The 14,840-nt window shown below is 41.6% G+C and overlaps 1 protein-coding gene across 3 annotated transcripts; it reads left to right on the forward strand.

Annotated features, from left to right (window-relative positions):
• The first annotated feature begins 5,097 nt into the window (after positions 1–5,097).
• hnmt (histamine N-methyltransferase) lies at positions 5,098–11,999 on the forward strand. Of its 3 annotated transcripts, none has more exons than XM_053626134.1 (7): positions 5,098–6,289; positions 7,579–7,721; positions 8,798–8,850; positions 8,955–9,062; positions 10,131–10,261; positions 10,548–10,641; positions 11,325–11,999. In XM_053626134.1, exons 2-7 carry the CDS (start codon positions 7,585–7,587, stop codon positions 11,678–11,680), a joined length of 879 nt encoding a protein of 292 aa, XP_053482109.1. In that variant the 5' UTR covers positions 5,098–6,289; positions 7,579–7,584; the 3' UTR covers positions 11,681–11,999. The 3 variants fall into 3 exon arrangements, with proteins under 3 accessions (XP_053482109.1, XP_053482111.1, XP_053482110.1); XM_053626136.1 differs by having other exon boundaries at positions 5,098–6,282; positions 7,564–7,721; XM_053626135.1 differs by having other exon boundaries at positions 5,098–6,282.
• The last annotated feature ends 2,841 nt before the right edge of the window (positions 12,000–14,840 follow it).

Genomic DNA, 14,840 nt, shown 5'->3' on the forward strand with positions numbered 1-14,840 from the left:
ACCTGGATAATATTGTGTAGGTCCACCTTCTTGTCGAGGCATGGACTCTGCAAGACCTGTGAAGGTGTGCTGCGGTATCTGGCACCAAGACTTCTGCAGCAAGTCCTGTAAGTTACGATGTGGAGTCTCTGTGGATCGGACTTGTTTGTCCAGAACATCCCACAGACGCTCGATCGGATCGAGAGGCCGAGTCAACACCTTGAACTCTTTATGTTCCTCAAACCGTTGAACAGTTTTTGCGGTGTGTCAGGACGCATTGTCCTGCTGAAAGACCCGAGGGTTCCCAGCAGATACATCGCCCAGAGCATCACACTGCCTCCGCCGGCTCGCCTTCTTCACATAGCGCATCCTGGTGCTGTCTCTTCCCCAGGTAAACCACACACACACACCCGACCGTCCACGTGATGTAAAAGAAAACGTGATTCATCAGACCAGACCTCCTTATTCCATTGCTCCATGGTCCAGTTCTGATGCCCACATCCTCACTGTATGTGCTTTCGGCAGTGGACAGGGGGTCAGCTTGGGCCATCACAGTCAAAGTCACTCAATCCTTACACTTGCCCATTTTCCCTGCTTCCAACACATCAACTTCAAAAACTGTTCACTTGCTGCCTAATAAATCCCACCCCTCCACAGGTGCCACTGTAACTAGATAATCACCGCTATTCGTGTCACCTGTCAGTGGTTTTAATGTTATGGCTGATCGGTGTATGCGTTTACTGTACATAATAGCATTCCTGCATAGATTTCCAGTTTAATACAGTAAAAACTAATAAATGAGGTTCTTTGGATAATTGAAAGTTCTTAGTCTTGTAAAAGGGTTCTTTTTGAAACTCTATCTGAACAGGAAACCTTCTGAGTTTGGGTTCTGTATAGAACCTTTAAGGTTCTATTAACTGAAAAATCCCCTAATAGTACTCGATGAAACCTAGATTTTTATTCCCGGACTCGGAGCAGTTCTGATTTTGTAGTTCTGTATATTTCAGTGAAAATGGTGGTCTGGGGCTGTGGAAAAGTACTGGTTCTTCTCCACTTACAGTCACTGTTGGTAAATAGTTTATATATAAAATAATAATAATAAAAAATTTAAAAAAACACTGCTAATGGATGAACCTACCGTAGTGCCGACCATTTTGCAAACACAAAAGATGATGTATGGGATCGACCCACGGCTCAAAGGAAATACTTCTTCTACGTTAAAGCAAACCCTGTGATTATAAGCTCCGCCTTTAAACAATTCCACAACCAGTCCTGGGTGTCCTGAGAATGTAAATAATATACTGAATATAAATGCACCGCATTAACGTTCCAAACTTGTCACTGGTGTGCTACCATCAAGGTGACATCTTCTGTACCTCTAGTAAGTATGTTTCACCTAGAAATATGAATATAATAGAACTCTGAAAGATATAATTGGACTGTAAGGACTGATGAATGCTTCAAGCTTTACTGCAATCTAAAAACTAATTAAAGGAACGGCAGGCTCACTTTCTCAGTGGTTAAAGTTCTGAGTGAATAATGAAAAAGTTTAAGTCTATATATAATAATTAAGACTTATGTTAAGACTCATGTTGGGCTCCTTTAGAAAGACCTGAGGTGTTTGGATGCACTGTAATTTCTCTAAAACATGCTTTACATAAATGGATCACAGTAAATAAATGTAAACCACTTTCACTAGCAAGCCTTAGCACTATCGAGAAAGACAGAAGATGCCAAATACACCTCCTTCCAGGGTGTTGGAAAGTATGACAAAAAAAAAAAAAAAGAAAAAAAAAAAAGCTTTCTGTGTAATTTTGCCCATCAGGTTTTCCAAATCTAATCTGTAATGCACTTTGCCCGTTTCTCCCTGGAGCTCATACACCTGGCTGTTTAAATCCTCTCCAGCCAGGCAGAATGACTGAGGCGCCGTTTAATCAAATTTCCTTTCATTAAGAATGTCATTTTAGTTTCAGGATCAGCAGAATTTAAGCGATTTTGTCATCGACACCTAAGCAAGCTGAGAATGAATGGTGTGATCATGTCATGTCTAATTTATCTGTTAAAGTCATTACACACTCCTGCAGGTTTGCACATGGACCCGAGCCTGCGAGTCTCGTTCCAGTTCTAATTATGATTTATCTTTCACCACCCGACAAATCACTCTAACAAAGTTTAATGCGGTCGGAGAGGCTGGGACGCCGAGCGGGAAGCTGCTCCATAAATATGCAGTGGCTACTCGGGGATAAATTATGACAGACTGAAGATGGATTTGTCTGAGGTGATGTTTCAGCTTTTTCGAAAGTTTAAAACTTGATTAAACTCGGTAAGATTAGAATTTCAGATTGAAGGTGCGGTAAACTAAACTAGACCACAGCGGTGCCGAGTCCTGGATTCTGATTGGTCAGAACGTGTCGGTTCATTTTCACAGGTTTATATTCGCGCCCTCGCTCTAATATCGGATCGTTTCTATAGTAACAGCTTATTCACAGGGGCTTGCGATGAGTTATTTAACAAAGAAAAAGCATAAAGTTGTTGATATAATGACGTTTTCTGTAAGGAGATGTTTATCTAGCATTTACGGAAGGAGTCTCCAGTGTCAGCGCTTTGTAACAGTCAGAGGTCACAAAAATGACTACTGTCATTTTGTTACTAAGATGTTCTTAAGAAAATATTTCTTAAGAGGTTTAGGCTCTGTGTTACTGATCAGAAGGTCGGGGGTTCAAGCCCCAGCACTGCCAAGCTGCCGCTGTTGGACCCTTGAACAAGGCCCTTAACCCTCTCTGCTCCGGGGGCGCTGTATCATGGCTGACCCTGCGCTCTGACCACAGCTTCCTAACATGCTGGGGTATGCAAAGAAAAGAATTTCACTGTGCTTTAATGTATATGTCACCAATAAACACTTATTATTCTTACGAATTTATCGTAAGAACTTTTCTTAACGTCTTTCTTAAGAAGATTTTCATGAATCCGGCCCCAGGTTTCCAGTGTTCGGTGTCAGAATAAACACGATTATAGAGAGGAAAATAATCTTCACTTGCATCCGCCTTCGCCTTCCAATCGTGACGGTTAAATGAAGCGATGCGATAACTTACACTGAGGTTAGCTAGATGAAGGAATATTACCTGATTGTCTTTTTACGATTAGCTTTAAACCAAATTGAACTTAAAGACTTTCTTTCTTTTTTTTTCTGTTGAACATAAAGGATGATGTTTTGAGAAATGTCTCAGTGTTGTTGTTGTCGTTCATACAGTGGGAGTCAATGGGCACCAACACTGTTCGGTTAGCAACATTCTTCAAAATATCTTCTGTGTTCTGCAGAAGAAAGAACCGCATACGGGTTTAGAACGACACGAGGGCGAATAAATGATGAGAGAATTTTCATTTTTGGGTGAACTACCCCTTTAAGCTCTACACTTTGAGGACAGGAACGAGATTGCACCTGAGGGTGCGCGGTTATAGGAATATAATATAAATGTGACGTGTTGTGATGAAGTAGAGTCACTCTTCCCACCCAGACGTTGATTATTTTTCTATAACAGCACGTCCTGTAGTGTTTCATTCCTCTTATACCACAGCAATTTGCCAGTGTTCAATAAAAACATTCAATTTTGTGGAATCCAGAATTCCAACATACCGTGGTATAAAATAAAGACGAGGTTTCGGGTTTAAACTGACGTGAATTTCTTTATTTAGTATGTGCTGGAGAAAACAGTGCATGCTTCTATTCCCCGCTGTGGGTGTGTGTGTATTTGTGTAGATGACGAAACGATCTGTTTGTCCTTCGACAGAGAGACAGCGTATCAAGCACAGATGTGTTTGCACTTTAAATTTAATTACCGGCACTGTGTGAATATTAATCTGTAACCTCTGTCCCGGGGAGCGATAACGCTATTCATCATTGCGTGCCACTTTACAGCCTGCGCAGCGTTCGTTAATATTTTACAGCAGCGTCGCACGTCTGCTGCGCTTCAGCCTACACAGGTCAGGAATTAGTGCTGAGTAGCTATGGAGGAGTGTGTTTAGCGGTCTGGGAGAGCGTGGGAACCGTTGACAGTACTCCAGGGAGCACATACTTCAGCTTTTGTAATCCATTAGACAGTGCAAGTCGTGCAGACGAACACGTTCCACTCGAGTCAGACGACACGTCGTCGTGCTGACACACACAGAGTGGGTTTGGTAATGTGTGTAGAGATGTAGTCAGGTCCAAAAATCATTAATCAGGGTGGAAATTTACAGCTCGCCATCTGTGATCCTTGTACTATAACTATGTTGATGTGTAACCGTGACAACGGATGAGATTTACACAATGACCTGTAGGATATGTGTGTGTGTGTGTGTGTGTGTGTGTGTGTGTGTGTGTGTGTGTGTGGAAATGAATTAAAAGTGCAAAGCGAGACCTAATCATAGCATCGACTAGAAATATTCAAATGTTCTCTAAACATCTCCCGACTCTGCTGTGTTCCAGATTTGATATAATCTGCTCACGTTGTCCTGTCCGTATTTCATCAATACGGTTTAATTACTAAGGAATTGAAAATAAGTAACGAGTTCGGTATAATCTGATGTCTTCCCGTTCCACTTTAACGATCCCTACGCACTCGTTCACTTGCAGCAAGTGAGCTAGTGTAACTAGCTTGGTGCGCTAACTGACGTGATTCACGATAAAGAATCGCACTCTTATCCTAAATGGATTGCGAGCTGATTCGATTCAGTGTAAACAAGCACATAAAAGCCACCTGCTCTGTAATCTGTAGATACCATAGCTGATTGAATTTTATTATTCTATTCTACAAGCGTGCTAGCAAAGTAATCCGAAAAGGAATTAGCATGCTTGTTACAGTGTGTAGCACTTACAGCCTGCTACGGATTGAGCAGGTGAAGCCTTCGAACCAGTGCTTCGTGTTTTCACATTTAATATTTTTTAATTAAATTTGGTTTTACGTAGAGAACTACTCCGCTTGTAGATCTGGGCTAACAGATTGGACGTTATTATTCTGTTCTGCTAGCTTCTTATTTAAAAACAAAGAAAGAACGAAGGAATTAGCATGCTAATTAGGTAGCATGTAAACGACAGATGGAGTAGGTGAAGCTGTAAAATAAGTGCTTAATATTTTCACATTTCTTTTTTTTTAAATCGGGTTTCATGTAAACAACTAGAGTATGTAACGTACATGCTAGTTGGTAGATGGTGTATAATGTGCGCTACACCACTTGTATGAAAGTGAAGGTACTTGACTACATACATTCACTAGAGATTACCTCGGGACCAGCCGGTTAAAAGGAATTGCAAAAACGGATAAGAAGAAGGAAGTACGTTTTGAGAAAATGTCTAAAATCATCTGTTCTCCAGATCTCACTTCCTCCACAGTTGGATAGATTTTGTGTGCAGGAAAAAAAAAAAAAAGTTCAAAGAGGAAGGACTTGTGAATGAAAACAGACAGCATACAGACATAATTGTGAGTAAAATGAAGAAAAACAGGCAGCAAGGATGGCTTTAGACATCGTTTAGAATGACTAGAGTAGCAAGTATGCAGAACAGGATCAACCAGCATGGGTACAAAGTGTCTCGGAGAAGAATTTAGCAGACCCCTAATGCTCACTGAACGTTTAGGAGGAAACGTCCACCACAACTGTTACAGAAACTGTCCGATTTGATGCCCAGACGCTGTCAAGAAGTTCTGCGAAACACTACAACACTGTAGAATAGAAACCCTCGTAGAATTTGTAATGGTTATAATGGGAATTGTATTGGATTTAATGAAAACTGTAATGGTCCCTGTGGGTCTCTCTCTACTGGTAATCTGTTGCGTTCTATTGGTGGCATGTTATGTCTCGTTGATGCCATTTAGGACCAGTAATGGTTTTAATGGTTAGCTGATGCTTTGTAATGGTATTTGTAGTAGAAACCAGTAGGATTTCTGTGATGGTTTCTGTTGGTTTTTTTTTTTTTTTTTTTCAGCAGAGTGTAAACATCTTTATTGAAGACACTGTTGCTTGTCCCAATACTTTTGAGCTTGTGATATCTTTCTTTCTACTAATAATTTGTTGGGTTGAAGAAAGCTGCTTCAGCTCAGCCTGTAGGGTTGCTGCAGGAGTTTCTTCCAAGTGTTAGAGAGTGAGGGTGTGTCATTAAGGGTGTGTGGTGTGTGGTGTGTGGAATGAAACACAGCCCAGCAGTGAAAGTGTTCAGGGCTGTGTCTTTAAGATCACGGACAGAGAGAACCTCTGAAGGTCTGAAGACCAGGACTCTGTATCTGCTCAGCAGCGGGCACGAGTGGAGAGGGAGAGAACAACAAATAAGAGGTGAAGAGTGAGTCCTCATTCATTCAATTATTCATTTGTTGTTGTTTTTTCCAGTTCGCGCGAGCTCGGTGCATGCTCACGCTCACGCTCATTGTACGCGCCTGGAAATACACAAGGCTTAGTGTTGTGTTGTATCATGATTCGTGCACAGATTTTGTCTCGCGTGTGTGTGTGTATGTATGTGTGTGTGCGCGCGCGCGCTCAGGCTTTATGCCAGCCTGTTGCTCCTCAGCGCTCGTGCACGCTAACGGCGTTTCAATCCTTCCCCATACATCACGTTGTGCTTGTATTGAACGTGCAGGTGCACGTGCATTCACTTCCGTCCCACCATGCATGCTGGTATGGAAAGCCAAAGGGGTCATGACTCGCGTGAATCGTTTTTTAAATTAGCGTCACACATCGCCTAATCGGCCCGTTCATTCTCTCACTCTAAATCTCCTCTTCTACTGTGTCTGAGGGATCAGTAAAACACCAACAATGGCGAGAAGGCACTTTGTTTTACGATGCACGCAGGCAAGCAATGACTGCACCTGACTTCTGTTGTCTGATAATCCCGGACCTGATGTCCTTCACTCGTTATTGAATAATGAATAATATTTGTACACAGCTGAGACAAAATCCTCATCTATTTAATCCGTTGGTGTTTTGCTGAGTGAATGATCCGTCTTGCTGTGGATTCGTTCGTTCGTTCAGTCGCAAAACACCAACGGCCCAGAATAATGGCCCATTTGGCTTTCCATATGCTGGTGCGCGTGCATGTGCCTCCCTTGCTGCGCATACAGATGTGCTGTGTCCTAAATCACACCTTTAGGAAAATCAATATTGATCCTATTATCTCATTACGTTTCCTTTTAGAAATATATATATATATTTAGATACATTTATATATTTTCGAGGTCGACTGATTTTACTGATAATTGATTAATCAACCGTTTTTTTTTTTTTTGATTGATACTGAATGAAACCAGAACACTCAAAGGAAAATATTACTGAACTTTATTACAGAAATAAACAGTACTGACTGTACCATGAAAACGTGCCGTAGTTATTTAAAATGAAATAAATATGATGTTAATGTTAAAGTAAATAAAAGATATACATCTGAACTGAACCAAAAAATAAAACTCCAAATAACACCACAAAACAGACTTCTAAAATATATCAAAAAACTCTTCAAATAAAATGAGTACGCGAGAGTTTTTATTATGATGGCGGACTCTTCTCTTGTATATTATTCCCTGAATATATAAAACAAATGATCTGTAAGAGAGACTTTATCAGGTCTGTGTGTTTAAGAGAAAGATGGCGGTTCAGATCACGAGCCTGGTGGAGGATTACTCCAGATACCTGAAGGCGTTCGAGCTGTTTCTGGAGCGCTCGTCTGAACACCAGAGTATGAGAGACTTCATCCATCGCACACTTCCAGACGTCCTGACCACGTATGTACACACACACACACACACACACATAAACAGATAAAAAAAAAATGTGTGTAATCGTTACTATGGTTAACTTTTCTCTAAGGAGACGTTTATTTGACATTCAGGGAAGGAGTCTCCAGTGTGAGCTTTTTGTAACAGAGGTAAAGCTTGAAGTTGAAATTTTCTGACTTTAGGTTTTCTGTGTTTATTTTTGAGTGGTTTGAGTGCGCAAATTTAAGATGATCCTATTAGGTAAGGTGCTTCTATTAAAAACGGCTTTAAATTTAGTTTAAATAAAGTTTAGTAATGGATGAATTACAAGGTTATAACGGTATCAGAAAAGAAAATGTGATATTGCGTCATCTCTTTAAATAAAATGTATCCGTCAGACACTAAAATCCAAGATTCACGCTAAACTCTGCAGTGTGTGTGTGTGTGTGAATATTAATGATGAGCTAAATCAGGAATCAGTGCCAGTGTTATGATAAACAGTTTAATTTAGTATAATATTCTCTCTCTCTCCCTCTGTGTCTCTCTCTCTCTCTCCCTCTCTGTCTCTCTCTCTCCCTCTCTGTCTCTCTCTCTCTCTCCCTCTCTGTCTCTCTCTCTCTCTCTCTCTCTCCCTGTCTCTCTCTCTCTCTCTCTCTCTCTCTCTCTCTCTCTCTCTCTCTCTCCCTCTCTGTCTCTCTCTCTCTCTCTCTCCCTGTCTCTCTCTCTCTCTCTCTCTCTCTCTCTCTGTCTCTCTCTCTCTCTCTCACTCCCTGTCTCTCTCTCTCTGTCTCTCTCTCTCTGTCTCTCTCTCTCTCTCTCTCTGTCTCTCTCACTCCCTGTCTCTCTCTCTCTCTCTGTCTCTCTCTCTCTGTCTCTCTCTCTCTCCCTGTCTCTCTCTCTCTCTGTCTCTCTCTCTCTCCCTGTCTCTCTCTCTCTGTCTCCCTGTCTCTCTCTCTCTCTCTCTGTCTCTCTCTCTCTCTCTCTCTCTGTCTCTCTCTGTCTCTCTGTCTCTCTCTCTCTCTCTCTCTGTCTCTCTCTCTCTCTCTCTGTCTGTCTCTCTGTCTCTCTCTGTCTCTCTCTGTCTCTCTGTCTCTCTCTCTCAGTGTTGGAGCAGGAAAATCCACACTGAATGTGATGGGAGTGGGAAGTGGATCAGGTATAAATATTCTACGATTATATATAATTATATCATATATTATTATAGTTCTATAACTGTATAACCGTATAAAACACACACACACACACACACACACCCCACAGGCGAGATCGATCTGGAGATCCTCTCACAGCTGCACACTAAACATCCTGAGGCCAGAGTGGAGAACGAGGTGGTGGAACCCAGCGGGGACATGCTGTATAAATATAAAGGTTACACACTCACACATCTGGGCCTTATTGTTCTTTTTTTGTGTGTCTATCGCATGAAAAGCTCAAATAGGGTTTAGTACAACAATTAAACATTTACACGCATGTACAGGATTATAGAGTCTGTGTATGGCGTTAAGGTAAATACTGGGGGGGTAATGTGTATGGGTTAGGGGTAGTTTGAAATGATATAGGGTTTATGGTGTAGGACACCTGTCCACAAAGGGTTGGTGTGACTGCAGGCTTTCATTCCAACCAAATAGGAGGTACACTTGATAGTTCATTAGACATCAAGATAAACTGATTAAACAAGTGGCTCCTGCGTGGATGGAATGAAAGCCTGCAGCCACACCAGCCTTTTGTGGGTAAGATTGAAGACCCCTGGTTTAGGGTGTAGGGTTTAAGGTGTATGCTGTGGGCTATATAGGGTGTATGCTATAGGGTTTAGGGTGTATGCTTTAGGATGTAGGGTATAGGGTGTATGCTATAGGGTTTAGGGTGTATGCTTTAGGATGTAGGGTATAGGGTGTATGCTATAGGGTTTAGGGTGTATGCTTTAGGATGTAGGGCATAGGGTGTATGCTATAGGGTTTAGGGTGTATGCTTTAGGATGGAGGGTATAGGGTGTATGCTATAGGGTTTAGGGTGTATGCTACAGGGTTTAGGGTGTATGCTATAGGGTTTAGGGTGTAAGGTATATGGTATAGGGTTTAGGGTGTATGCTACACGGTGTAGGGTATAGGGTGTATGCTATAGGGTTTAGGGTGTAGGGTATAGGGTGTATACAATAGGGTTTAGGGTGTATGCTATAGCGTGTATACAATAGGGTTTAGGGTGTATGCTATAGGGTATACGATCGGGTATAGGATGTATGCTATAGGGTGTATACAATAGGGTTTAGGGTGTATGCTATAGGGTATAGGGTGTATACGATCAGGTATAGTGTCTATGCTATAGGGTTTAGTGTGTATGCTACAGGATATAGGGTATATGCTGTAGGGTATAGGGTTTGGATTATAGCCTATATGCTGACCGCATGTTTTATACTCTACTGACATCACACCTGTTCAGTTTTAGTATCGAAGACGCCGGGCCTCGATCACATCACCTTCAGGTTTAATAAGATGACAGCATCTGAGTTTGAGAGCGAGTGGAAGCAGAGAAACACTGACAGGAAGTTGGACTTCATCCACATGATTCAGGTTCCTACTCACTGGCCGCCTATGAGGGATTTTATCATAAAGAATGACCAAAGTTTGTTGATATAAAAGTACTGATCAACATTCCAGTGTATGATGCAAGGAGATTTTTTATTTTTTTTTTTTTTAATTCCTAATGATAAAATCATTTTTTATTCATCATAAAAGTAAATGTGGCTCCCCAGTGTTCTACTGTAGTACTAAGATGCTAAAGATGTATTAGGGATTTTAAAGTAAACACTAAAATGCTTTAGTTGGGATGATTGGTCACGTTCGTGACGCTCCACAGATGCTGTACTACGTGAACGATCCGGAGGCGATGGTTTCCTTCTTCCGAAGCTTACTGCACAAAGACGGAAAACTCCTCATCATCCTGGTCTCAGGTGAACACGCCACAACACACGTTTATTTTTTGTATTAACTCGTACATAACCCGGAGAAATAAAATCTCATTCTAAACCCTCAGCCTTAAATATTTACTATTTTATTGTAAAAAAAAATCTAAGCAATTATGTTAATAATAGCTGCTAGGACACTTCCTGTCAGGGCGGCTTAAACGAACTATCTGGCTAACGTTACCTGGAAGATTATGAACAGTTCCGAGCTTTGCTAATGAGCTTTGCTCGGGTTGTCTTGTGTTAGCTAAGTGGCTAGCATTACCAGGGATGGTTTTGGACAGTCTTGCATTTGAGTTTGACTTAAAAATGCTGTTAGATTAGCTCACGCTAGCTACCTTGCTAGCGTCATCTGGGAGATTATGAATGTTATGTTATGAGCTTGACCTGAAAACTGCCTCACAAATTCTGTCAGCTTTCTGCATGCTTCCCAAGTGGCTAGCATTAGCAAGGGCAATTATGGACGTTTTTGTATATAGAAACAGTTTTAATCTCTAGACGGTTTATAAATAATGCAGATATTAATTAAAAAGTGATTTGTTACGATCCTTACAAGTGCAACCGTGATCCAGTCACGATGAAATTGTGAGGCAAGTTGACAAAGGTGCGTTATAAACAGTAACGGAATGTACAACATGATTTAATCTTTGCTAACTACCTGCCCCCTGCAGGACAGAGTGGGTGGGGCAGGTTGTGGAGAACCTACCGAGCTCAGCTGTGCAAGAGCGACATCAGTCAGTGCGTCACGACGGGAGACATCAGGAACTTCATGGATGCTAAAGGAATCCCCTATCAGAGCCACACTCTCCCATCTCAGATGGACATCACCGAGTGTTTCACAGCTGGAGATGAGAAAGGAGAGCTGTTGCTGGACTTCCTGACCGAGGTCCTGGAGTTCAGCAAGAGCGCTTCTCCAGAGCTGAAGGCCGGAGTGCTGGAGCTCCTCAAACACCCCGAGTGCAGCCGAGAGGTGGACGGCAGGGTTATATTCAACAACAACCTGGAGGCCTTAGTGCTCACCCCGTAGTGCCGAAACATAAAGATTACACTAAGACCAGACTTCTGTTCGTGAGTTAATGTTTTAGATTTGAACTTTGGCGACTTAAACAAATCTGTCACTAGCTGTCTGTCGTCATTGTTTATACAGTAATTATATTCGATTTAGAGCTGCAAATATATAAGTAAATATTTTTTAAAAAGCAATTAGTCTTAAAGCAAATATGTTAATTAACTGACTGGACTGTGAATTATGCTTTATTAATGAGAAGGACTGAGACTGTATTCGGCATAGTGTCAAATATTCAATAAAATAATGAGGGGGGGGGGAGTGTGCAATCAATTTTAAACAGTTTTGTTTTCAAATCGTTTTTTTTTTTTCTGTCAGCGTGCCCGTGATATTTAAATTATATTTACAGAATATCAAAAAAGTGAGAAATATTTAATCAGAACATCTGCAGTCATCACTGATTCAGCCGTATGGCAAATGTGTGGATCAGCCATAACATTAAAACCACCTGCCTAATGTTGCGTAGGTCCTCCTTGTGCTGCCAAAACGGTTCTGACCCATCGAGGGATGTAAGATACGAGGTGGGGCCTTTGTGGATCGGACTTGTTTGTCCGGCACATCCCACAGACGCTAGATCGGATTGAGATCTGGGGAATTTGGAGGCCGAGGCAACACCTTGAACTATTTGTGTTCCTCAAACCGTTCCTGAACAGTTTTTGCGGTGTGTCAGGACGCATTGTCCTGCTGAAAGAGGCCGCTGATATTAGGGGTGCGAACACCGTTACCATGAAGAGGTGTATATGATCTGCGTCAATGTTTAGGTAGGTGGTACGTGTCAAAGTAACATCCACATGAATACCAGGACCCGAGGGTTCCCGGCAGATACATCGCCCAGAGCATCACACTGCCTCCGCCGGCTCGCCTTCTTCACATAGCGCATCCTGGTGTAATGATGTAAAAGAAAACGTGATTCATCAGACCAGGCCACCTTATTCCATTGCTCCATGGTCCAGTTCTGACCCCCATTGTAGGAGATCTCAGTGGTGTACAGGGGGTCAGCATGGGTGCTCTGACCGCTCTGCAGATACACAGCTCCATACGCAGCAAGCTGTGATGCTCTGTGTGTTCTGACTCCTTTCTATCAGAACCAGCATGATCTTCTTAAGCAGTTTGTGCTGCAGTAGATCTTCTGTGGGATTGGACCAGACGGATTAGCCTTCGCTCCCCAGGCCATCGGCGAACCTTTTGTGCCCATGACCCTGTCGCCGGGTCACCGGTTGTCCTTTCTTGGACCACCTTTTGTTAGGTACTCTAACCCCTGCATACCGGGAACACCTCACAACACCTGCTGTTTTGGAGACGCTCTGACCCAGTCGTCTAGACGTCACAATCTGGTGCTTGTCAAAGTCACTCAGATCCTTACGCTTGCCCATTGTTCCTGCTTCCAACACATCTATCATGTTCACTATGAACAATTACCCCCCCCCCTCCCCCCCAAATCCACCTCTAATTATTACTGATGGGAGAAACGAAGCTCTTCACCAGTTGCTTCGCAAAATGATTCACTGTTTCGAAGCGCTCGGAGCACCACACGCTGGCGACACCTGCTGGTCAAAACAGTGTAAAAGCAACGAGATTTGGGCCCAAAAATAATGACACCTTTGACAAAACAATTGCAAAGATCTTCACAACAGTGTAAACAGTGTTTTCAATATAATTTACAAAAAATGTAGTAGCATTAAATATTTGTGCTTGTGTTGTGTGTTTTAGTTAGGGTCTTTGCTAATCAGACCATTTACATGCAATTACAATCACTCTAGCTTTTTAATTATACACACCAGTGTTTGTCTTTAAAGCTGCCTGTAAAACACTAGTAAAGGGGTGAAGGGGTGATGTTATGACTCAGGAGAAGGACCATGATGATGATGATATTAAGGTCCAGGTTTGAAACAATGCACTTTATTTATTTTACATATGTTGTTTTGAGCCTTATAAGCCCCCTAGTGGCAACCATCGGAGTTAATAATAATAATAATAATAATAATAATAATAATAATAATAATAATAATAACACTTAGCTGGTTTACCACTTGTTCTGTTTTTAACTCTACATTTTGACCTCAGTGTGGTGCAGGTACTCCTGTGGGTTCTTGCTAAACATTTACCCTCTTGCACCCCCACCTGGCTTGCTATGGTGGTGATTCCTGTGGTATTTTTTTAATGTTTGTGGGAAATAAAACGAAGCTGTGTGTTCTGAGGTCTGTTAGAGATGAGCTTCGGTGTTTTACGCATGTCTTCTCTTCAGGATTCACGTTTAGGTTTTTTTTTTTTTTTTTTAAGGATTTAACTCCTAAATTCTTTCGTCTCAACAATCGTTTTTGGACAGCAAATATTCCCTTTAATCCTTTAATCTTTAGTAAACATTTTACTTGAATTCTTTCACTTAATAAAACTATAATTGACAGTAACAATAGCAAAAACCTTACCTTCTTCTTCTTCTTCTTCTTCTTGCCCTCATGCCTGCTTCAGTTTTTGTAGAACGTCCTTTTTTCATTTTGTAATCATTTCTTTTTCCCTCTACTTTATTTTTTAAACACGGTTTTTGTTAATATTTCTTTTTCTTGGACTTTTTTTCTTTCCTTTCTTCTTATTTACCCATTTTCTTTCTTTCCCCTCATCATTTAATTTTCTCTACCAACCTTTCCATTTACTTTATTGTTGTTTTTTCATCTAATGTATTTAATGTACACACATCGCTCTCTCTCTCTCTCTCTCTCTCTCTCACACACACACACACACACACACGTGCGCGCAGGCAGCAGATGGTGCTGCAGTATAATAACTTAACCTCCTGTATCTGACTCACAAAGAAAAAATATGAAAGAGAAAATGAACTGCCTGAAAGAAGACGGCCACTAGATGGAGCCAATGTGTAGCCAATGTGCGCAGGTACACACACACACACACACACACACACACACACACACTCACTCACTCACACCACACACACTCACTCACACCACACACACTCACTCACACAGTGCGGTATGAGATATCAGAGGATGTGATTTAATCAGGACACAGTGGACACTTCATTGTCATGGTGATGAAGCTTGGGTTTGAAGTGATGAAAATGTTCAGGATCTCTTCTGTGTGTGTGTGAGTGTAAGTGTGTGTGTGA

The sequence above is a fragment of the Ictalurus furcatus genome, chromosome 6 (genome assembly GCF_023375685.1).
Source record: "Ictalurus furcatus strain D&B chromosome 6, Billie_1.0, whole genome shotgun sequence".
Taxonomy (NCBI): domain Eukaryota; kingdom Metazoa; phylum Chordata; class Actinopteri; order Siluriformes; family Ictaluridae; genus Ictalurus; species Ictalurus furcatus.

Excerpts from the sequence above, each read along its gene's own strand:
- hnmt (XM_053626134.1), top strand. The coding sequence starts at position 7,585 with ATGGCGGTTCAGATCACGAGCCTGGTGGAGGATTACTCCAGATACCTG. Across the intron at positions 10,262-10,547 it reads ACTTCATCCACATGATTCAG|ATGCTGTACTACGTGAACGA; the intron begins GTTCCTACTCAC and ends GACGCTCCACAG. Across the intron at positions 10,642-11,324 it reads CCTCATCATCCTGGTCTCAG|GACAGAGTGGGTGGGGCAGG; the intron begins GTGAACACGCCA and ends TGCCCCCTGCAG.